Source organism: Manihot esculenta, chromosome 9 (genome assembly GCF_001659605.2).
Source record: "Manihot esculenta cultivar AM560-2 chromosome 9, M.esculenta_v8, whole genome shotgun sequence".
Classification (NCBI taxonomy): Eukaryota; Viridiplantae; Streptophyta; class Magnoliopsida; order Malpighiales; family Euphorbiaceae; genus Manihot; species Manihot esculenta.
The window spans coordinates 33,306,435-33,330,691 of NC_035169.2; the positions used below are offsets into that span (position 1 = coordinate 33,306,435).

Here is a 24,257-nt window from a genome sequence, read left to right on the forward strand (position 1 = left end):
TTTTAAACTAATAACAAATTAAATTTTTAGTACAATACAAATACAAACAAACAAACAAAATCCATAAAATGAATACAAACTGAACAAGTGCTCTCAAAAGACAAGACAGCTGAAAATACTTAAGATTTGAGAAATATCCCTGAAGAACATTGAAGTGTCAATTATCACAGATGAAGCAAGAAAACAACTTGTGAATGAAAGTTTTGGGCGTTGTTGTTTTGGTACGTGACTTGTCTAAAACAATGACCTCTGTTTCATCTACTCCACTTTCCCTAGCTTTCTCACACTCTTCACAGAATTTCTTGAACCCATCTTCAACATACTTTACAGCTTGTGAAACTGTCATGCCCTCCACAAGTCTCTGAGGATAAATGTCCTTTTTATGATCTCCATTTAATGCTGCTGCCATTTGCACTAGCTCTTCCTGGAATTCACTCAGCTTTGCGCCTTCCTTCGCAGCAGCTTCTCGTAGCTTCACAGGTTCTGGCAATTTAACTGCAGAATGAACATGCATACAAGATTAGATTATTAATTATGTGGCTGAATTTTCGTATATTTTTCTTATGGCCAAATTGTGACATGATCTGAAAAATTTCACGCCACCTGAATTAGATAAAAAAAAAATTTGGAAAGGAGTGGAGGGCGAGGGTTGATAGGACCGAGCCAGTAGCAATCGCCACTCGCTCCTCACTCCCATTACAGATTCCGCAAGAGGGTTCCAGGAGGCTTTACTCTCGCGGTATAAAAATTTTACTTGTCGAACCACGTTAAATCTCTTTCTCTAATACTAGATTGTGAGTTTGTGTTCTCTTAGTGTCGTGGGATTATTTTAACATAGATAAATTACTAGAAGTTTTGATGTCAAAGTTGTGAGAGAAATGTTATACAGGATTTTCTGGCTCACCTGGACAATCTGTTCTTGGGCTAGTTCTAGTCAAAACACCCTCAAAAGTACCAGCCCATGCATCTCTCTTAGTCAGAAACTCCTTCAAATTGAAAAGCTTTTTAACTGTTGCAGCAATTGAGGAATGCTCAAACTGTGATGTAGGCTCAGGTCCTGAAGGTCCATGCAGTACTGCAATTCAAGTTGATCAGAAACCTATATTAGATTACTCGAAGAAAACAACTAACACTTATTTTTTCTGAAAAAGCTGAAGCACCTGTTCCAGGCTCAATCCAGGGAGATATTAGAAAAGCTGGAATCCTGACACCAAGTCGATCAAATTTGAATAAATATGGGGCAGGGCCAACAATATCATCAGGACTAGGGACACCTTCTACAGGAGTTGGAACATGATCATAGAAGCCACCATGTTCGTCGTATATGATTATGAAGAGCATTTCGTTCCACTGGGGGCTAGCTCTCAGTGCTTCATAGACTTCTTTAACAAATTTTTGGCCTTCTGAGACATCATGCGATGGGTGGTCGTCGTTTGCTGGTATGTTTAAAAGGTCGAAATATCTTTGTTCGATCACCACATAGTTTGGTAGCTTCCCTTCCTCGCAATCCTTCTTAAAGTGCAGATCAAATTGGTGGAAGTTCTTTATGTACTTCAACTTTCTAAGGTTCCTGCAAATGAGAGATTCATATTCTCAGATCAAATTGGACTCTATTTGAAATTTAGATTATACTAAAGTATTAAAATATATTTATTTAATTTATTAAAATGTTAGAATTTATTTAATTATTTTTAGAATAATTGCAACTAGAATATATAGTATACTACTTACTTCTTAAATATTAACTATGTAAATTGAAATATAATAATAATTTAGAAAACCAAACATGATTACCACTCAGACTAACAACCATGGATAATAATTTCTGGGTCCTAGGTTATCCGATCCCCAAAAAGAACTAAAAATATTTATAAAAAAAAAAAGAAAAATAAATTCTTCAAATTATTTAGAGGAAGTGAAAGCGAAATTACACCTACCTGTAGAAAAGAGTTGAAGGAGGGTATTGATAATAAATCCCAAAGGTAAATCCAGCTTCATCCATCGACTCAAATATCGTCTTCTGCGGGTACCCTTCTACCAGCAACTTCGTATTATTACTCGTCGCACCATGCGACGTCGCTGAATGCACGTACAGCCTATTCGGCTGCGTCGACGCCGGAACTGAAGCAAACCACCTATCACATATCGCGAAATTCACTGCCAACTCCTTGTAAACCGGCACGGCTTCTGGTTTAAATCCGTTCATGACTATCTCCCCCATACCCTTCTGTATACGCTCTGCGTTCTGAGCGAACCCATTCATTTTCGGCGTCAGAGTGTTCTCGTTTGTAAGTGCAGCTTCTGTCCATTCAACGCCAAACACCTGCTCGTAAATTGCCTGGATAGAGTGGCCGGGGTCTGGGTCGACGTATGCAGCGTTGTTGCCATAGAAGATGTGGGTGGAGTTCAAGTCAGAGGTGGAGATGGGGTTGGATTCAGATCCTGTGACGCCGTCGATTTCTGGGTTGAGAGTTTTTAGCCAGCCGAGCATATGATCGAATGAACGGTTTTCTTGAACCAGAACCACCACCGTCTTGATGGGGTATTGATGTGGAGTGGAAGAGGAGCTTTCTGCAACCATTTTCGGTGGTTCTGAACCGGTAAAGGCAAACGACGGGAGATGCTTTGGTTGGGAGATGAGTGCTGCTTTCTTCGAGCTTCTGCTTTGTTACATGTTATTATAGGCGTACAGAGTTTTGATTGGAGAAGAAAGTTGCTAGGGTAGGAAGAGAAATTATACCGTAAAATCTACATAACATAACAAATCAATAAAAATAAAATAAATATATATATTTTTTATTTTTGCAATGTTCTACTCTTAATTATTTATCATATCATATATTATTTTATAATTTCTTAAATAAAAACATATTTAAATATTTGATAATAAAGAAAATAAATTTTAAAAAAATATCATTAATTCAAAATGAAGCTATACGAGTAAAAAATATATAAATTCAAACTTTTTAACTCGATTTTAAATGAGTCTATATTATTATTTATAGAGCCGATCTTGATTAATATTTACTCGATAACTATTATAAGTTAATTTAATTTAAATAATTTTCATTTATCAAATTTCAGATTACATGATGTCCAAGAACTTGATAGATGACATTAAGAAAGGGCAAAGATGATGGAGCCACGTGTACTTGGCATTAAAGTATAAGGTAATTAGAAGAGTAGAGAATGAAATGAAAATTTATGGAAAGGAATAAAGCATATGCTATGCGTGCAGTATTAAGGTTTCATTCTTTTTAATAATTCAAACAAGTCAAGGGATTTTCAATGTTCATAATAATGAGCCTCACGACAAATTAAAAAGTCAGCTTTTTTTTTTTAATTAATTTAGAATAACACGCACACTCAAAAAAAACTTATAATAAGAAAATACTTTAAAGTGAAAAAAAAATTATAATCTCAATTATAAAATTTCTTTAAAAAATATTTCAATTTAATGAAATTTATTTTTATTAAAAAAATAATAGTATTATTCAAAGTACCATTATTTTTTATATTATTTATAATTATAAAACTTATATTATTAAATTAACTTCAGAGTTATTATGGATTAAAAATCCTTAACCTTTTGGTTTTATTTTTCATTTAATTTAAATAAACTTTTATTAAAAAAATTGAAATGAGAAAGAAAAGCAACGTGATGCGGAAGTTTTACAAATACTGATTTTTAAAAATAATAATTTCACCTTTTTATTTAGAGAAAACCTTATAATTTTTTAAGAAAAAACATGAAATTTTGATTTTTTTTTAATTATTATTCTTTGATTCAGTTTTTAATTCAGTTAAAAATTAATTTTATCAATAACACTAATAATAATAATAAAGGAAAAGTAATTTGTGGCAACAAAAATTGATTGCAGAAGTAGCACCAAGTGGGATGTAATGTTTATTTCATTCATTCATTAGTTGTTTTTTTCTTTTTATCTTTTAAAAAAAGCTTATGAAGAGATTTAGACTCTCTATTGTTTCTTCAAAAATATTTTTAAGAAAATATATTCTTTTAATTTTTTGATATTTAGAACATTAGATACTATAACTAAAAATATTTATTTTCTTTTTAAAAATGACTTTTTCAATTTTTTTAAAATTTATTTTCTAAATTTTGACTATCTTAATAAAACTATTATACATAAAGTTATTAATATTTTTTATTTTTTAATTAAAATTAAAGAGTAAATACTCAAAAAATATTCTGAATAATTTATATTTTTCATTGCAAAATATTTTCCACCTTCACAAACAAAACAAAAAAATCTTAAATATAATTTTATTAAATTGAGTTAGGTGTGTTAATGAATAGGTTATATGAAGCTAAGTTTTTATTTTTGTATTAGAGTGAATATGAAGAATTTAAGGGATAATGTAATCAATTATTGATTTATGAAGTTTTAAACTCAAATTTCATTATTTTCATGACAATTTTAATATTATTAAATTAAAGTTAATTACTAAAATTGTTTTTTTTTTTTAAAAAAACATTGTAGATATTTTATTAATAAATTTAGAAAGATTTACAATTTAATCATTAGATATTATTATTATTTACAAGTCAATCTTATTTTCAATTTTTTTTTCATTAAAACCTTAATAAAAAAAGAAAAACATTATTAAATTTCTAAATTACCCTCGCTCTTTGGCTTATAATAAAATCTCTAACTCTCAAATCCTTTCTCCAAAACATTTTTCAATTTTTTTTTTAAAATAAAAATAATAGCATATACTGATATTTTCTAATAGATTTAATAATGACGACTCATGCGTGCTCCAAAGATGAGTGATAAATTGTTTTTCAATCCAATCCAAGAGGAAGACAACGAATATGAGAAAAAAAATTAAATAATAAGAGTAATTTAATCATTTAATATATTTTTAATGGCAGAAAACAGAATTAGATGAAAAAATTATTTTATTGTTGAAAGCAAAAAATAAAAAATAAAAATATTTTAATAAATTTTTAAAAATATAAAAACTAACTTATAAATTTAGAAAAATAGTAAATCTCTCATAAATTTAATATACTAATTTTAATTCAAATAAAATCAATTATGAAAAAAATACTTGACAAATTTAATTTTTTAAATACTGTCACTTGGGAATTTATACTAACTTGACATTATTTGAAGATTTTGTAATATAAGTAAAATTATTGTATTGTTTTAATAAAATATTTCCACTTTTGAGGTTTGTAGGCTATTTTCTCAAAAAACGTTCCCAGGATTTAGGCTTAATTTTGATTCGGAGTAACTCAGCTAAAAAAATTTTAAATTTCTAAAAAGAATTAAATTCTATTTATTTGATTGATTTTTTTTTTAACTTTTTAAAAAGTCAGAAATCTTACTTTCTGTATTGTAATTACCTGCAGAGAAATTCACTTTGAAAAGGTATGTCATTTGGACCAATGGCTCATCTTCTTGTATAATTTTAAAATGAAAGCAGCATTTCCATTTTTTTTTTCTTTTTGTGTTTCCTCTCTTTATTGAAAGCAAAAGTGAAAGTGCCACAGGAACACATCTCTAGATTCTAATACCCTTTAATTTAATTATATTATATTTTTTGTTTTTAATTAGGACTTTTTTCATTGGAAATTCTTCTCATTTTGAATTTTGAGTTTGAAGTTGCTTAGAAATAAATGATGAATGAAAAAAGAAAAGAGATGAATGTGTAACACATTGATCAAATACTTCATCTCCACTGTCAGATTTTATATTCAGGATCTCTAATTCTCTATAATGGTGTGTTTTTTATGCTACACATTAAAAAGGAAATAATGGGTTTATACATTAGATCAGAAAAATAAAAATTTTCAAAAAAAAAAAAAAAGAAAACTACTCTGATCAATTAGGAATCATAGAACTCCTGCCTTTCTCATACCTTGTGAACATGAATCTTCCTGTTGAAGTTGATCTTCTAAGTGCAAGAGGACTTCTAACCAAATTCAAAATCCCAATTCTATTCTTCTCTAAATCTCTCATTCTGTGATCACCATCTTCATCTTCGCTCAATTGAAGTATGTCAGCAATCGAAACATGAGTATGGCAGAGAGAAGAATTCAAAGAAACCGACCTTCTAATTTGTTGGATAACTTCCATGGCTTCCTCTCTAATTTCAATATTATTTTCACTTTCTCGTTCCATGTTCTGAGCGCTCAATCCAAGATCCTGAATCTCGGGCTTTGGTAAGATATTATCACCACTGATAACAGAACTAATCACAGTCTCTTCATCTCCACCCACCTGTAAATCTTGAATCACAATAACAGCATCATTATTCCTATAGTGGTTCTCAAGGGTAGACACGACAGTGTTCACCGGAGTTTCCTGAGTTTGCGGCGGTGGTGATGGCGGTGGTGGTGGTTGGCAAGGTAGGATATTGGCACGGCAGAGAGGACAACTAGCATGAGATTTCAGCCAAGTATCAATACAAGGGAGATGAAAAGCGTGGTTACACTTGGGCAATAATCTCAAGTTCTCATTTTCTTGAAATTCACTTAAACAAACAGAGCAATCAGAGCCTTCAACGAACCCATCACCTTTCTTGAATTTACAAACAGTAATATTCTTGATAACAGACTCATCCAATCCACCAGCAGGGCCTTGGCAGGCTTCATTAGAGATCTGCGCATGATCTTCCCCCAATTCCAAGCTATTATCAGCGTGGGCTCCTCGCCTGCAGTACTTGGAAATGAGAGTATAGTAGCTCACCAGGATGAAAGCACTTGCCAAGATACCAATGACTGCTATAATGAGAGGGGAGAAATCAGTTCCAGAATCATCTTCAGCAAGGGCAAAAGGAGGAGGAGGAGGGAAAATTAAGTAGCACCACTGGGGACAATAAATGCTGCAAATTTGCTGGGAACAATCTTTATAAGTATCATAGGTTACCCAAGGATTCTGGTTCCCAACAGAACCCATGTTGTTGAATTGGAGTAGTTCACTTGGAAATTGGAAGTCGATCTCTCTCTCTCTCTCTCTCTGGTTGGCTTATATTGCTTTATTCTTTTATGGGCATTTGGGAACTCTTGGTTTGGCTTTGGTACATTGGAAAATGGAGAGGATGATTTGTTGACCTTAATGGGTTGTGGATTTTTTTAGCATCAAAGTTACTTGTGAATTTCAAGGGGAGAAGTACCGTCCAAGCTTAATTGGTTGGTAAAGTGTAGGTGAGTGGCTTCTTTGTATTTCTGTGGAAGGCACCGCACCTTAAGCTAATCAACCAATGGGATCTTGCCGCATAACATGAGGGTATGCGAGAGTGTTGCTCGAGGGAGCGTTCTCGGGTGGAAGCTGAAAATTCTTAGCTGCAATAAATTGGAAATGAAATTATATTTTATATTGAAATTCAGAACTTTTCGTAGTGAGATACATTAGTATTTTAAAATTTATTATTAATTGGTTAGATGGGTAAATACACCGCGAACATGTGAATTCTCTGACTCGGAAAAAAAGAGATTTTGTGGAGGAAAAGGTGTAAGCTGTGTAGGCTTATGCACGCAGGATTTGCAGGATTTTTCTACCATCTGATTTGTTAGTACGAGATTAGAAGGGATTTGCCCTATATTTGTTGTACTAGTAAATGGTCTACACTTGTACATAGCTACTTACCTCAAACCAAAACTAACAGAACATATTCCTGTTTTTGTCAGATAAATAATATTCGTCCATGTTGATTTTTTTTAAGTATAAATCATATAATATTTAAAATTCAATAAATTCAATTAAATCTAAATGTATATTTTAAGTACTCATATACATGACTCGAACTCGAAACTACTTCCTAGATAATTATTAATGATATAGTATCATTCTTTTACCAAAAAAAGAAATTACATCAACTATTAATAAGGTATCGAGTGGAAAGTTTAGGTGGAGTAAGATTAATAAAAAAAAAAAAAAAGCTTACGTAATAATTTAGAAATGGAGATTGGAATTAATGGTAATAAGCTAGATCCACTTCCTTTAAAGTATACAAGCATCATCTTCTCAACAAGAATTTAAAAAATCTTCCAATGTCACACTCAAACCCTGGTTGGTGACTTGGTGGTTAGCATAAGCTTTTCTTAATGGCTAATTATGCTCTTTGGACAATAACAATCATATATAATAATTACAATGATAATTAACTTGAGGACATTTAAAAGGATTAGCCTGCAGAATGACATCATTCATAAGTTTATTCAAATGAGAAGAAACTAATTAAGATTGATACTAGCTACCTCAGATCTAATCCAAGAGCCATTTAGTTAGTTTTTGAGCCAATTCGCTAAACTGTATCTTTCAAGAATTTTCTGATCATTTCCAGCTTTTATCAATACTAGGACCATATTTGCACTCTGCCACAATTTAAGCATTAGATGGTTCTGAAAGACAATATTTTAGCATTTCATATTTAAATTATTAAATTATTTGTAAACCAAAAACAAAGAAATATTATTCCCGAAAGGAAAAAAAATCTATTCTAAATTTGATGGCAAATTGACCAAGGAGATAATAGAACTTGAAAGCACAAGCAAATGCAATAAAAGGCTGACACTGTGACATAAAGACAACTGAGGATCTAAAAGAGAAAATTGTGAGGACCACCACTTGATATTAATAACAATTATTTAGGGACAACACAGAACAAAAATACATCATGGAAATGGAATCTTACCAAGTTGCACCGTCTACAGAGAGACGGAAAAAATAGCGATTTACAATGCTCATAAACATCTAATCTATGTCCATGTTTTTCTCATAGGTACAAAACTTCCTGCAGACTTATTGTTATATTATTATTTTTCTAATCTTCCACATGAATGAATTTTTACTATAAACACAAACTGAAATATCGGAGAAACCTGTGGCTTTATGCTCTACCCTTCCTCTTGTCATCCAATGCCTGTTCCATATGGTATGCACCCAATACGGTCAGAAGAGCAAGTAAAACTGTTTTGCCACTGTATAGGTGCAGTGCAGGTTCACTATTTTTTTTAGTTTATTTTATCTTGAAATGAAATAGGTGTTAGATAAAACATATTAAAAAATGAAAATAAAATTGAAAAAAAAAAAACACACTTTAGGTAAAAAGGACCAGAGCCCACAAGTAGCCAAATTCTAATAATTTTTTGAATCTCCATTGTAGAATGTTAAAAGCATTTGTTTGTCAGAGAGCAAGCAGATTTTTCCAGAATTAATCTCTTTTGCCTTTGCCACCAGGGGAAAATATGTCAAACATTAGGCATTACCTAAAAAGAATAACAATTGTACTGTCCAACTTTATACATGACCAAGTATCGCCTGAAGTAAGCAAGCATACTAGGCATAATCTAGTAAAGTTTAAATCATGCTTCTTAGAGCTGAGTTTAATGTTCCTTTCTTATAGTCATAATCCCCAACGGTATATTCTATCTATGTATCTAAGATAAGGTGACATCAATAACTCAACATGCATACAAAATAACGCATGTAAGCACATAGAGAAATTGGCACGTTATTCAAGTAGAAATTCACAGGATCCAAAAAGAAACACACCTTGTTTTGGAACATTCTCATTGTCAATACAAGAGTATCTCGCATCCTACAAAGCAAATATGAATAACACCATGTCAAACAGGATTGCTTTGAAAAGCAAAAGGAAAAATAGTTTGATTAAATAACATAGCAATTTTCCACTTCTGCAAAGTGCAAATAAATAAAGAAGGTGCTAAAAATGATTGTATCAAGCAACAGAAGTCGTTGGTAGGTTCTCTAGGCAATGAAATATATCATGTATGCAAGAAAAGTTATAAAACAACAAGATTGTAATCAAGAAACCAAAAAATGGGGATTAAATTAAATCCACCAGAAAACTCAATATTAAGTAACAGTTACCTAACATCATATGTATTGAGAGGATGAGAAGATCCACTAGAACGTGTTAAAACAAATTGTGTTGAGAATCCTGAAGGAATTTTGATCTGCAAAGTCAAACACAATTAGAGTATTTCTTTTGTTCATGATAATATTTTAATGGCATTTATTTTCCAATATGTAATCTTTCAAATCCCTCCCTAGAGGAAGAAAAAAGAGAAGGATATAATATTGAAAGTAAAGGACATACTGATAAGTTTCTTGAATATTTCTCTGCAATCAGCACAACTTCCTCACTTATGCTCTTGATTTGATAGTGTGATCGTTGCAAAATTAGAGTTGCTGATTTCCAATGGTCGGAAGAATCCGTCTATAAAAAGAACGAAACGTTAAAGGTCATCTATAACATAATTCACGCAATCTCTTTTAATTCTAAACTAAATAAAGGGAACTGTAAGATGAGACATGAAATGATCAACACAATCCTAGATTTTTTTTTTTGTTTCACATTTGCTGACATTTGGAGTACTTAAAAAAATTGGTCAACAAAAAAATATATTCCAGGTCAAAGAGAAAATTAAGTCATTTTTAAGGAAAATGAGTTCTTTTTTTTTCAAAATTGGAAGTTACTTTTTACAATTTGAAAATCTTACTAACACTACTCTAATAAATTAATTAATATCTTTTATTTTTTAAATTACAACCAAGCATTTTATTTGAAAATATTTTCTATGGAAAATATTTTTCACATACAAGTTATTTTTCATAGACAAATGTAGGTTTAATTTGAATAACTGATGACTAGTTTGGAAACACAAGAATTAGAAACTATTAACAAAGCATTGTTAAACAAAATTTTCATTTGAATAACTTATAACCGCTAAAAATACAAGACCTAGAAGTTTATCTAACATAAATTTATTGTTAAAGCAAGAAAACACAGCTTATCCAACGTGCAAGTATTGTTAAAGCAAACATAACTCACCAGCAACTGAACGCTAAATGTAGCTTCACCTTTAGAGATGTACAAGTCAATCTCCCGTTGCATGTCTGGGTCTACAGAAGCAGAAAATTAGAAAATTATGGAACTCTTATAACTTTCAGCAGCAACAAGTCATTAAGTTATTCAATATGTTCCCAACATTTGTCCCCATACAACTTAGTTGCATGACCACAATTCTATAGAACTTACCTTTGACTTTGTCAAGGATCCTACAGTGCATAAGCAATCAACCACTCATCTATCGTGTTTTGATCCTATGAGTTACATCCTCATCTATACTCCATTCTTCTACATGATAAAACATAAAAGCTTAAATTGATTATGTTTTGGCATAACTCCACCCAATAGAACCTCTCCTCTATTCCTTCAATGAAAGCTAAACTCACAATGCATAGATTCTTAATTTTACTTGCCTAAAATCCTTCTAATTCCTTCTTTACAATAACTTTTGTTTAACTCCTCTTCTACTAAGACAACATTATTTCCAAATAAAATGTATCATATGACTAGTCAAATTGTTCACAGCACAACTAAGGAAAACATATATTGATTTAAAATCGAGATCTGATGTAAACACAGTACTATTGGAACTCGTTCATTTCCTCTCTTACTGTTCTTAATTCTTATACATGTAGCCTGTTCTCATGCATGTCCTTAATGAAATTTATACATGCTACTTTATTCTCTAACACGTACCGAAAAACTCTCTTTTATACTCTATCATATGCCTTTTGCAAGCCAATGAATAATATGTGGAGATCCTTCTTCCTCTTCTTGTAAATTTCTATTAATCTTTGTAACAGAAAGGCGGTCTCTACTGTAGATCTACTATGTACAAAACCACAAATTCTTTGATACCTTAATAGAGCCCCTAATTTTGTTCTCAATCATTCCTTCCCATATTGTCATTTATATGACTCATTAGTTTAATTGTACAACATTGAATATCTCCTTTGCCTCCCCCTCCCCCCGCAAAAAGAAAAAAGGATCGAGAATATTTTTAGAGGCTATCAAATGTGGATTCCCAGTTGAAACAAACACCTGGGAAAATTATCATTCTATTCCAATTTCCCTTGATTATGATTTTGGTTCCACTTTTGATTCAATAATTTGAAACAAATGTACCCCCTCATTGTCATAATCATTATTCTCTCATGAGAAGTATGAAACAAATTGAAGAAGTACCCCCTGATCTCTTTGATGACTGCAATATCACACAATTTATCTAGTAGAAGACAGGTATTATCACACAAAAAACATCATAAAGGAAGAAAACCTGGTCCATTTGAACAAATTTCAATGTGATAGATAAAATCCTACAGCTGCTACTGTTTTAAAAAATTGTTTAATACTAAAGACAGAAACAAGTTAATAACACATATGCTTTAGAACAGTCACTATCAACTACCATTTAACTTGGTCATTTTCAAGGACCTTCAAATCCAACAGACAGACAAATCTCACACTTACCACATTTTATTTTGTTCTGATCATTTGCAAAAAGCCTCACTATTTCTCCCTGAGAAGAATAAGCAATTTGGAATGAACGACAAGATTCTCAATCATCACAAATATCAAAAGCTGCATTTTTTATTAGAAACATAGATAATGGAATAAGTCAAATTTCTAGAAAGTAGAGAGACGCCCTTCATTTCAAAGAAGAAAGTGGATAGAGCACAAAAATTCCAATGATGGAACCAAAAGCAAAGGCATTAAGGCTCAAAATTTTGTCCTCATGAGGGCCACAGGACAACCTGTCCACTTCCAAAAGCATTTGCAAGCATAAAAAAGAAAAAGTAATGACAGTTTGCAGCTGGTGATTCCTGGTGCATAATAACCTATGTTGCAGAAGGTACTAAAGATCCCATGAAGCACTGGAGGCTATATATGAGGAACTGTATGCTTATGTGTTTGGAACTATATGCTTATGTGTGCAGAACTCTTAATCAATGGCTTTTAATTAAGATTATGGACAATGACAAACATTTGGGCACCAAGTCATTTCATGTAATGGCATTCCATAAATAATGAATGCATCAAAGTTGGATGATGACCCAAGAGAAATTTATTGTTGTATATAAGGTGTCCAGAATTTCATTGTATTTTTGAAAATTCAACGATTTTTCATTTTAATGGAAGCAGCCACATATACATGAAAAATTTGATTTCAGATTTAACTTCTGTTTCCTTTTCAGAAGAAAAACCATTTCATTTGGAATTTTGGATACATTACAAGACCAAGTTCTGCTATATAATAACATTATTTTAATTTTCCTGACTAAGAAAAATGCTTGGTAGATCAAGGGAATATTATTTTTAGTTAACCTGACGGCCTTGGTCATCCATTGGTATGCACTCAACAGCAATCAGCTTATCGACGTCATCAGCAGTGACAACATATTCTGGATTCGTGGCTCCTGAGTTCATGAAGTTTTACACATATTTAATAACCTTCGAATAAGAAGTAATCACACTATGAGGAGCCTGACATCCCCCTTACCCCTCCTTACTAAAAACAAAATAAAATTACATATAATGGGGAAAAAAGTTTCATTGCTTACCTTCAATATACTGCCTAGTGCCATCCTCAAGATGGCGCACCCACTGAAACATGCAAAGAGAAGTTCCACGCACAGGGTATCCACATCCAAGGAGTTTTTCTCCAGGTGTAGCTTCACCAATAATCTGAAATCCATCTATTCCAGGTCCCTCTAAAATGAAACAGTCATATTAAGTTTTTAAACAGAGGTCATGAACTTGTTTCTAGATGAAACAATCCCTTACCTTCATAAACAATCTCATTATATGTGCTGGAAGGATACAGCGAGTCCTTGGTCATATTGGAGAGAGGACCAGAAACCTGCCTGCAAGAACATGATATATGGTCAAATGGTACAACCATAAATACGAACCAGCAGTAAGTGAACTCAATAATTTAGGATGCAAAAAACAGTTTATTCAGTTACAGCAATAGATGTTAGAAGAACATGCTCAAAATGGTTGAAAAATAAAATTGGAAGATAGAGCATTTTGCCTTCGAACTTTTGGTGGATGTCTACTTTTATTCAAAATTAAGTTTCAGACTCAGCTGAACCAAACCTTCTCACTAAGTCGATTTTAACCAGTTTTCTGATAGAAAATCAGGTGTGGTACAAATGTGCCTTGTAACAAAATAAAAAAGCAATTTTTTTTTTTGCCTTACAATGAAAAATATAAATTCTAAGATCTCATGCCCAAATCTCAGCATAAAATAAGCAAATACAGCTCATATTAATCAACAATAGTCTCAAAAATTTTCAATCAATTTATTATTATTATTATTATTTTGCAAATTGCATCCCCTCTTCAATAAATCAACCTGTTCTCATTGAGTATTTGCATCTAGAGGTGTGCTAGAGAGGAGAAATGATCAAGTTTTTTACTGGTTGTTAACATACAGCAACCCTCCTCCTTTATCCAGACTTCATATCGACTATGTATTGCTAATTTCACATAGGCAGGGGTGTGTTAGAATATAGTGCTATTATCATGGCCTTCACCCATAAACTTAAGCCTTTAGTTAAGTAATTTATTGACATGGTATATAGGCAGTGAGACCCAACAATGATATTTTAAGGAACCAAGTCATGGTACATTGAGCCGCAACGAGCTAGACTAATGAGCTGAGCTAACCAAGCTAGACCCAAGTCATGGGCTAGCCAATGTGCTAAACCCTGAACATAAGCCAAAAGATAACAAACCTTAGTAGATGGACCACTCCATGAAATGCAATGCTAAGTAATAGTTGAGCCTCAAAAGGTTCAACCCAATTGCACTTAAAGAGGAGTGTCGGGATGTAGACGGTTTCCCGTATAAGCTAAGACAGAGAAATTTTAGGGCCACATAAAGTCCAAGGCAATCAAAGAAAAATAGGTTAGGCCAATTTGGTGAAGATGTGCGAAGTGCATCCCAATTGTAGCAGCTGGCTCATTTTTTTGCTTCAGTTCCCTGGGCTTAAGAATTTAACAAAAGTACAGATATAGTACCAACCTAGAAGGATCAAATGAGAATTCTGGCAAACTGTTTTTGTTTAACTGCGAATGCATCTTCTCATTAAGCATTAACCCTGCTTTGTCTGCCACATCAATTTCATGTCCATACCTCAACGTTGTATCTGTTGGCTCTAGATGTCTTTCATCTATGTGGTGATTAGAGCGAGAAATGCCATTTTGATGCTGCATATACTGAGAGAGACAGAGAGAGAGAAATGGTAAAGAAAATATTATATGAGATGATAAAGCTGAGTTGACGCAACCAAACGGGTAGATGGTAAACAAGTAGATTACATGCCATTAGTACCGTGGATTGATAAGGAGCTTGACGCATCAAGTTGCCATTCCCAGTGTAATCTTTATCATGAAACTCACTTTTACTATGAGCACCCACCACTAACTCTCTGATTTTATCCTGTAGTAAGTGTAAATTCATGCCAATATTAACATCTCAAATTGTAAATCCGGAATGCAATTTATGGGATAACAACAGTAACAGACACAATATGTAGACCTCCGGAAACCCAGGACATACACAATATGACAAAATGTTTGAATAATTTTTGTGACTTGTGAGAGGCAGGTGGGTACACAAATCTGTTTACACGAGTGGGATAGAAGCACTTAAAATTAAACCTCACTAAATGATGAGGTCAGAGATGTATGTCCATAGCATAATTAGAAAAGAGGAAGCATTCAAGGTCAAGGAAAATCCAATAGCCTGCCAAACCCCCACATCCTCTAGGTTCGTCATTGATGACAAAGAAAAGGTTACAATTCAAAAGCAACATTATTTTAGTAAAATATCTTCTCAAACAAAGAATAAAAAGTCTTGATGCAAATGGTGAGGTATAACAAAATGTTTCAGTAATTCTGTGACTTGTGGGAGGCAAGTAGGTAGAGAAATCTGCAAGTCTGCAAACGTTTTGACCTCAGTTTACATGAGTGGGATAGAAGCACTTAAAAATTAAACCTCACTAAATGGTAAGGTCAGATGTGTACATCTATAGCATAAATTAGCAAGAGGAAGCGCAAGAGTGATTAAGCCAGATCAAGGAAAATCCAACAGAATACTGGAAGCTTACATGTGAAGTTCTAATCTTTGACTGCAATTGATTGTGCAGGCGCTGCATAATATCAAGAAAAGCAAAGGTTTTGGTAAGAGTATTAGTCACAGACAATTAGGATACATGTTGCTATTTAGAAACAGTTTTTTAGCATCACATCTGCCTGCCAGCCTATGGCAGAGTAAATAGGAGGAAGAAAAGCAAACCAAACTATCAAATAAAGGTGAGTACAACAGAAACAATCAAGCATTAGTACTATTGCATGGACTTAAAACAGTGCATGACAGTGTTTGAAAAATGTTGATTGTACAATCAGTTGTACAAATTCTAAACAAAAAAAAATTGATGTTGATTGTACATAGCTTCATGCCTGGAAAATATCTTAAAGACGTTATGACTCAATGAAGAAACTAGGAGTGTCTCAGGAGGCAAAGAAGCTGTTAACACTTGAGACTTCAGTTAGGAGGTCCTGGGGATACATGTGCTCAACGCTACGCAATTCCGCTATATGTCCAGTGTACTGATAAATATTTAACATCCATTATTACATTAAAGGTGCCATTTGGTTCTTATTACAGATTTATTTAGTACTTTTGCTAATATTGATGAACATAGATGAGATACACTATGAAGTTGATTGAGGATTCAAGAGATTGCAAAGCAGAATGAATTCACAGGCATACTAGTGGTTCAATACAAAAATAAATAGCATTTTCTCATGACTAGCAAAAGAATTGGCAAAATTCAAAATGGATCGATGCACCTCATAACCTGTAAAATGGACCTGCGTCCGCTTGTTACGGATATATTTGAAGTAAATGATTCATACCATTATGCTGTTAGATATAGCAGAGGCGTTTATGACATGTGGCCAAACACCATATTCAGCCAGCAAGCCAAGCAAGGATGATGTGAAAATATATCTCTCATCATCTGCAACCTAGAGAATAGAAAAAGCATTAGCACATCTAAGTACCAAGAACACAATTACGAAGAAATTAAGAAAAAGAGGACATGAAAGTGAACATAAAGAAGGAAATAGTGCTTCTTTGAAAGTAATAGGTCTACACAGCATAGCAAATACAAATGCTAGATTGGAAGAGAACAGAAAGACATATGCTGGGGGTAGAAAGCAGAAAAGGCATATGGATACCTTCAAATCATGGGCCAGTTTTAAATTTTCTTCAAGGTCACCTTTTCTGCGAAGCAATTCATTCAAGGCAGATGTAATAGCTTCTTTTTGCTTTTCATCAATTGCCTATCATCAAAATAATGTCATTTCAGACTCTGAGACAAAAAGGGATAAGCTGACAAATTTCAGCTTGGTAGCATAGTATAAGTGTACAAAAAAATCTATTTTTCCTAGAAAGATGTACCATTCTCAAGTCAGACAACTTCCTCTCTAACACATATTTTTCATTCAGCAATTGTAGCTCCTGACACCATAGAGACCAAACAAGTCAGAATCCTAATAATGCATTAGCCTTAGTAATCATCTCTATGCACAAGAACAGGCATCAAGCAACACATACCTTTACACAGGCAGCTGCAATTTGTTCACGAAGAATCTGGATCTCTACTTTCTGTGATTTCACTCGTGAATAAAGCTCCTATATAAACTCTTTGTGTAAGGGAACCATCACACTTCACTATAAGCTTAGAATCAAAACTTCTAAACAGATAATACGAAAAGTAACAATACCGTTGCCTCTCTCTCTTCAGAATAATTGAAATTCTCATCACCTTTCGACCTCCTTTGACTAAGAAATGCTTCAATATTATGCCTGCTTAAAACAAAAATAAAAAAGAAACTTTACTTCAAATAAAACGTCGCACAAAATCTTTAGTCGAATTGAATTGATTCACATAGGAATTTGCATGAAGCACTTCTTTCTTGCAGTCTTGGACAAGGCAATACCCGTTTATAGAATTAGAGCTTTGAGTCTGAGCTCCACCATTGTTAAGCTTAAGCCCTTGCATAGGGTTATTACTTGAAGACATTGCATTGACTTAGGTCCTCTTCAAGACTGCCTCTAACTGAATGACATCCAAAGTTTTCCATGATCGCCAACTAAATCATGCATTTTACCTCATTTTATTCCCACTTTCAGATTATCTGCAAGGTGAAAGTTTCCTTTACAGGTTGCCACTCCCAAATGGTTCAAGCAACCACAACTGCAAAGTCATAATATACAATCAGACTTGAAGCTATATAAGTGGTAAAATTAAGAAAAAAGTTAATAATAGTCTCATGCGAGGAATCAACAATAAAGAAGAGCAATAATACTATTAAATGCAGATTGAAAAAGTAAATAATGTCAAAGCTACATTCAACATTAAATTACAAGTTACGCAACTTGAAAGAGTTAGAAGTCCATTCATGAATCATGTTGCCACATGAAGCACATGAAGTGGAAGAGGTTCCACTACATGGCTCTCCCTCATTCATACACTTGGACTCAAATCAGTTACCAGTTTAAAGAAAAAACTGACTTCAACTTAAACTGCATGGGGAATGTCCCAATAAAAAAAAATGTATAATTCTTGGAGGTTAGCCAACTATTAGAACCCATAGTTGAACATAGGGCGTAGGTGGGAAAAGTCACCAGAACTGAGCATTCCACCAACTGATTGGGGTCAACAATTATCTAAGCTACATTAATAAGTTATTCAATCCCAGACCCACTCTCCACAGAACCTTCCACACACATGCAATGGGAATTTCGTGCGTTCTCATTCAAGTTGCTATCTTGAGCAGTTAGAAAAGCTTAATTTAATATATGAAACTTACAATAGTACCCTTCCATTTATATCGCAGTAAAGGGCCAAACAAATATATGATAAAGTTTAATTAGTCACAACTGAGAAAACTAAACGAAGACATAAAACAGTTGACAAGTTCCTTTACTCATCTGTGACCCTTAAAAAAAAATAGAAATTTCATTTACTCGCCACCTGCGAAGCATAACTATATAAGCTGTACATTTATTCTTCTCTACGCAGTGAAACTAACGCAATTAATAGAGCAAAGTTCCTCCAACAAAAATCAGAAGGACTAAAAGAAAAATAGAAACAGATAAAAAAAAAAATCAAATAAGCAAAGAATTTGCTATCCAAAAACCTCGCAGACCTCAAATATATTAAACAAAAAACTAAAGAAGAAGAAAGAGTAAACAAAATCCGAAGCAATCAAAATTGAATATAACAGATTAATTTATGCTATATACACATGGCCGATGGATGCATACAAAGACTAAGAAATTGATGAAAGGAGGAAAGAAAGAGAGATTCCAAGTAAGGACGATCGGTTACTCGGAGTTGAACCGAAACTAATTAGCTGCAGAGAAACCAAGCTGCGAAACGAATTCTAAAAAATCTCACATTATATGTGGTGAAATACCACAAAATTAAGGCTCAAATAAAATTTGGCAGAACCGACATTTCCAAATTTCAAAAGTTCGTTATTGCCTTAAAAGGGGAAATATTACAATTTCCAATTCCAGAAGTGAGAAGAGAACCTGTTTGATGAAGGACCAGAGAGAGATCGAATCTTATTGGAGAAGATAACAACAAAAAAGACGCCCCTAAATCAAAAGACTATGCAGATAGATCCATCATTTCACGTCCATGTATCTGAGAAAGAGAGAGAGAGAGAGACTGGTAGAGCTGTTAATAAAGTCAAGTGTTGGTCGTTTGGGGCAATATGATTCTTTTTTCCCATTGTAGTTTTATGGATTTTACGGTCGTTTGGATTTGTGAAAACGAGACGCATCAGTCGGTCACAGACTAATGCGAAAAGTAAAACGAGGGGTGGATGTCAATTTAAAATTTTTAGTTTTATATAAAAAAAGTACTTTCTTCTATAATAACTCTCATTTCAAAAAAAAATTATTTATTATATATTATTTACGAAAATTATAAAATAACATTAATTTTTATTTTTTTATATATACTATTACTAATTTTAAAATATAAATTTAATATAATATATATAAACTAATTTACATATTTATTTTATTATAATATAAAAAAGAAATGAAAAACAAATACACACATTGCTGTCTACAGTTTTAGGGATAAAAGAATAACGCTTATAATGTTGAATTTTAGGTTTACAACGAAAATAATTTAATTTATGAAATTCAAAGGACGAATCTCATCCATATGATTTCATTACATTAAAAAGGAGAACGTGTCAAATTTAAGCCTCGTCAACCACTCGGTGGACAATCCACATAGCATGGGCAAAGAATTTCTTTTATTAAAAGAGCAGTTTGAAAAATATTATTCAATTAATTTGTGTTGTGTAGTTGAATATATTAAATTTAAATATAAAAATTAATTCTCAGAACTATTCAACTAATATTATTTAAAAAAGTATTAAGGTCATATTCACATAAGCAACAGAGAAAAGACTAGGAGGGGGCGTTAGGAAGGAGGGAATCAGATTAGGTTACGTGCCCAAATTAACTGCCAGATAGCTGTCCGATGACAAGCATGTCTTTGTCCCTATTTGCCTGCCTCCTCCACTTCTTTGGTTGAGTGTTTCTTTTTTTACTTTTTCCTCTTCGAAAGGGATTCTGGTTTGCATTAAAATAGAAATAGACCTCAGACTCGAGACAACAAACTTCTTGAAAAGGAAAAACTAGCCAAGTTAAAATAAACTCCACAAATAAACCTAGCTAAGTTGGTACGCAGGCAAAGAGAAGCAGCTTTGTCTCCCTGGTGTCTTTGTTATTTATTTTTTTCTTTTTTATCAAAAGTAAAATTAAATTTTTAAGATTCAATTAGATATAAATGCAAAAAGAACAGTGAAATGAATACAATCAGACAAAAACCAAAAAATAAAGTACCGTCATACATCGACATTATACTATATCCATACCACACTCACAACAACGCTAAAACACCAACTATCATCGCAAGTGCAATAGGATCAAAATAAACCAAAGTGAAAACAATCTAATACATCACCAATCAACACATAAATAAAAGGAAGAGAAACACATACATACAACACAAAACTTAGAAAAAAAGACATGCAATCCAGAAAGAAAAGGCTACAACAAGACTTAGTCATCGACAGAAGCAACAAAAGAAGAAAGAGATATCACAGAACCTAGCCATAACAGGTTTGTAACGACCCGAAAACCGGACCGCTACCGGCGCTAGGATCCAGATCGACTTAAGGTCATCGGGACCCGTAGCAAGCCTACTATACATCCTGTACATCTGATAAAACCCCATACATAATCATACATTTTCATAAAAACTTTAAACTTTCACATATACCAAACTTGACCTGTGCATGCACTATACTGTAAACATAAAACCCCACACTAGAGCCCTCATCAAATGCTCTAGTGGGACATCATATCATACATAAAGTTTGGTTTAACATTTTATAACATTAAAACATTTCATAACAACCATGTACAAAAAAAGGGATTTACATAACATTAGCATCATCCACATGAACCCACATCATATATATCACATATCATTAATGCACATGTATAAAATTATGGCATTTCACATCATCATTCAAGACAGAACTCCACATCCTATCCTAGTGGACATGATTTTTCCTATTATGATTGCCCTTCTATGACATCTATGAGCCCTAGGTTCATATGGGTAAAAGGGAGGGTAAGGCATGTAGGAAGGGTATGGGTTAAAACTGGAGTAATCAGATGTACCCCCATCGAATACCCCGGGCCCTGTGGAAAGGGTTGATATTGGGGTGGATAACCAGACCCCGAGGCCTGAACGCCTCCTTGTGACTCCCCTGTACCCTCCTCAGACAGGCTCACACCCAGACTTCCATCCCACAATACCCAATGTATCCACCCTCACCTTTCTACCCAAATGTAGCAAACCTTAATCCATGGAATGTTGCACCTTCTCCACCACCCCCTGAACCTGTAGCTCCTGAAGTCCAAGTATCTAAACCTAGCTCATCTGGAGGGAGCAGAATTAAGATGACAGATTATTTGAAGTTGGATGCTCCCAAGTTCAAGACGGGAGATAATCCATTTGAGTACCTGAAGACAGTAAAAATGATTACAAATGAGTTAGGGGCAGATGATAGTAGAGTCATTCAGATGGCGGGGTTCACTTTGAAGTGCAAGAAAGTAAGAGAATGCTTCAAAAACTACGTGGACCCGAGGTTGGACAGTTTAACCTGGGAGGAGTTTGCTAATGATTTTGCAGGATGGGCTTTCCCTGATAGCTCAAGGGAATTGAAGATAATTGAGTTTGAACAGTTGTGGCAGACTGAAGAGATGAATGTTGATGAGTTTACAGACAAGCTTGGAGCTGTTGCCGTTTGTGGAGCAAACTTATGATACAGATCAGAAGAAGGCCAGGAGGTATATCATGAGGCTCCACTCTAGGTATTCCTCCCTAATTCTTGCAGCGGAGAGGGAGAGCTTCCACACTATTGTAGATGCGGCACGGAAGATGGAGGCTAGTGCCATCATTTAGGTATGACAGGTTGTATGTTAGGCTTGCTACGGGTCCCGGCGATCTTAAGTCGATCTGGATATCCTAGAGCTGGTAGCGGTTCGATTTTGGGTCGTTACAAGGTTGATGAGAGCAATGACTACCGGACATATCGGTACAGTTTCGGAATGCCGACACCCCCTTGCTAGATCCAGCATTGAAAACTTGCAAATAACAAAACAAAAACAAAAAAGAAACCGATCATTATTCGATTATGGCGAGAGAAAAACCATGATGGACAACACCCAAAATTTTTTTAAAAAAAAAAACACCTATTTATCGGAAGGTAAGGAGAACAAAAGAAAACTCTAAAACACCATCAAACTCTAAAACACAAGCAAAGGAAAACTAAAGAGGATAAGAAAACTAGGAAAAAAAAAATCCTGCGACGATTCTTCTTCCTTTTTTCTTCTTTTTCTCTCTCCTTTTATTCTCCTATTTTTTTCTCTAGTGTTCTCTCTCGATTTCTCAATTACCCGCCCATTGATATAAAGATGAGGATTATATATCTTTGAAACTAAGGATCAAAGACCCAAAACATCAAAAAAAAAAAAAAAAAAACTAACAAAAAGAAGTGATCAAACCATGAAAAGGTTGTGTGCAGAAATGCGGCATGAACAAAGGGAAATTTGATGAGGTACTTTAGCATTTCATTCACAATTTTCGAACTAAGTCTACGAGTCTATCATTAACCAGTATTTTCTAAAGAAATCAAAAAGAAAAATAAAACACATGATTTTGATAAGAAGATCAAGACATTGACAAAGTAAAGTGGTATAAATTTTCAATAAATTTTATCGTGCCTTTTGAATACTAATTACCACTAATCATAACCGGACAAAATAGAGTAGCAAACCATCTTAGATCTCTTTAACCAAATTATATAGGCAGGAGATTGATGGATATTTGAAGGAAGTTCGTTTATAGAGTCTTAGACTCACACTCTCAAATTAAAATTAGCATATAAAAAATCGTAATTGAGATATAAGTTTCAATTTTAGCATATTATACAAATTTTCTTTATAAATAATTGATTCGCCAAACAACCAACGATAATCATCCCTCTATAATTAAAAATTTTATAAAATATAATTGAATTTATTTTTTGTAAAGTTTTTGTTTGAAACAAAAGAATTTAAATTTTTTTTAAAAAAAAATTTTAATTATATATAGATTGAAATTATAAATAATTTTATAAGAATGTATTTAAATTCTTTTTTAAATGCCAAAAATAAAAAAATATATATATATAATCCCATCTAAAACATGGATAGGATTAAACTCACTCTGCGTGTAAGGGATTTGAAACTAGAAAAACCGCTAAAATAACAAGATGAAAAGAGCAAAACCTCATGGTCGAAAGATAAAGAGTTCCTTATTGACAAGACCCATATTAGTATAATCATAATTAAACAATAAATTAATAAATGAACGTATTTATAAAATTGATTCTGAAAATTTTATAATTATTTTCAGTTTTTAAAAGAATGAATTATATTTAACTAGCAATATTTAAAAGGTAATTAATTTAATTATCACTAATTTTATTTTATATTTATTTATTTTATTTTTATGTTCATTCTATCTGTTAGGACTTACTGCTTTAATTACTGCAATACGCTTTCATTTCTTTATCATCAATTTAACGTATTAATATTTACTCAATTTATTTGATATTTTTTCTTTGCATATTCACCGATAAACTATCAATATTATTTTTTTGATAATTTATTTTATTTATTATTTTTTTTAATAATTTAATTGATAAATTTTATTGTTATTTTTTTATAATAATATTATTAGT

The 24,257-nt window shown here is 33.0% G+C and overlaps 3 protein-coding genes across 7 annotated transcripts; all 3 read right to left on the minus strand.

The window, feature by feature from the left end:
- Positions 1-35: 35 nt before the first annotated feature.
- LOC110622529 (non-specific phospholipase C4) lies at positions 36-2,708 on the minus strand. Its single transcript, XM_021767063.2, has 4 exons — positions 1,938-2,708; positions 1,161-1,570; positions 905-1,075; positions 36-495 (listed from the first exon to the last, which is right to left on the minus strand). The coding sequence occupies exons 1-4, from the start codon at positions 2,579-2,581 to the stop codon at positions 158-160; spliced, it is 1,563 nt and encodes a 520-aa protein (XP_021622755.1). The 5' UTR covers positions 2,582-2,708; the 3' UTR covers positions 36-157.
- A 2,973-nt stretch (positions 2,709-5,681) lies between these two features.
- On the minus strand, positions 5,682-8,443 carry LOC110622552 (RING-H2 finger protein ATL52). Its single transcript, XM_021767100.2, has one exon. It carries the CDS (start codon positions 6,930-6,932, stop codon positions 5,856-5,858), a length of 1,077 nt encoding a protein of 358 aa, XP_021622792.1. The 5' UTR covers positions 6,933-8,443; the 3' UTR covers positions 5,682-5,855.
- A 132-nt stretch (positions 8,444-8,575) lies between these two features.
- On the minus strand, positions 8,576-19,673 carry LOC110622930. 5 transcript variants are annotated; one of them, XM_021767680.2, is made up of 19 exons: positions 19,468-19,673; positions 17,868-18,124; positions 17,652-17,733; positions 17,482-17,559; positions 17,326-17,385; positions 17,103-17,207; positions 16,779-16,889; positions 15,968-16,009; positions 15,181-15,297; positions 14,992-15,074; positions 13,636-13,715; positions 13,413-13,562; positions 13,177-13,268; positions 12,322-12,370; positions 10,834-10,904; positions 10,099-10,218; positions 9,870-9,955; positions 9,531-9,576; positions 8,576-8,898 (listed from the first exon to the last, which is right to left on the minus strand). In XM_021767680.2, exons 2-19 carry the CDS (start codon positions 17,948-17,950, stop codon positions 8,866-8,868), a joined length of 1,488 nt encoding a protein of 495 aa, XP_021623372.1. In that variant the 5' UTR covers positions 17,951-18,124; positions 19,468-19,673; the 3' UTR covers positions 8,576-8,865. The 5 variants fall into 5 exon arrangements, with proteins under 5 accessions (XP_021623372.1, XP_021623369.1, XP_021623373.1 ...); XM_021767677.2 differs by having other exon boundaries at positions 14,881-15,074; positions 19,468-19,672; XM_021767681.2 differs by having other exon boundaries at positions 15,190-15,297; positions 19,468-19,671.
- Positions 19,674-24,257: the final 4,584 nt, after the last annotated feature.

Coding starts and splice junctions, on each gene's coding strand:
- LOC110622529 (XM_021767063.2), bottom strand. CDS start 2,581: ATGGTTGCAGAAAGCTCCTCTTCCACTCCACATCAATACCCCATCAAG. Junction 1,571..1,937: donor CCTTCAACTCTTTTCTACAG/GTAGGTGTAATT, acceptor TCTCATTTGCAG/GAACCTTAGAAAGTTGAAGT. Junction 496..904: donor CCCAAGAACAGATTGTCCAG/GTGAGCCAGAAA, acceptor TTCATTCTGCAG/TTAAATTGCCAGAACCTGTG.
- LOC110622552 (XM_021767100.2), bottom strand. CDS start 6,932: ATGGGTTCTGTTGGGAACCAGAATCCTTGGGTAACCTATGATACTTAT.
- LOC110622930 (XM_021767677.2), bottom strand. CDS start 17,950: ATGTCTTCAAGTAATAACCCTATGCAAGGGCTTAAGCTTAACAATGGT. Junction 17,208..17,325: donor AGTTGTCTGACTTGAGAATG/GTACATCTTTCT, acceptor TTTTGATGATAG/GCAATTGATGAAAAGCAAAA. Junction 13,563..13,635: donor TAATGAGATTGTTTATGAAG/GTAAGGGATTGT, acceptor GTTTCATTTTAG/AGGGACCTGGAATAGATGGA.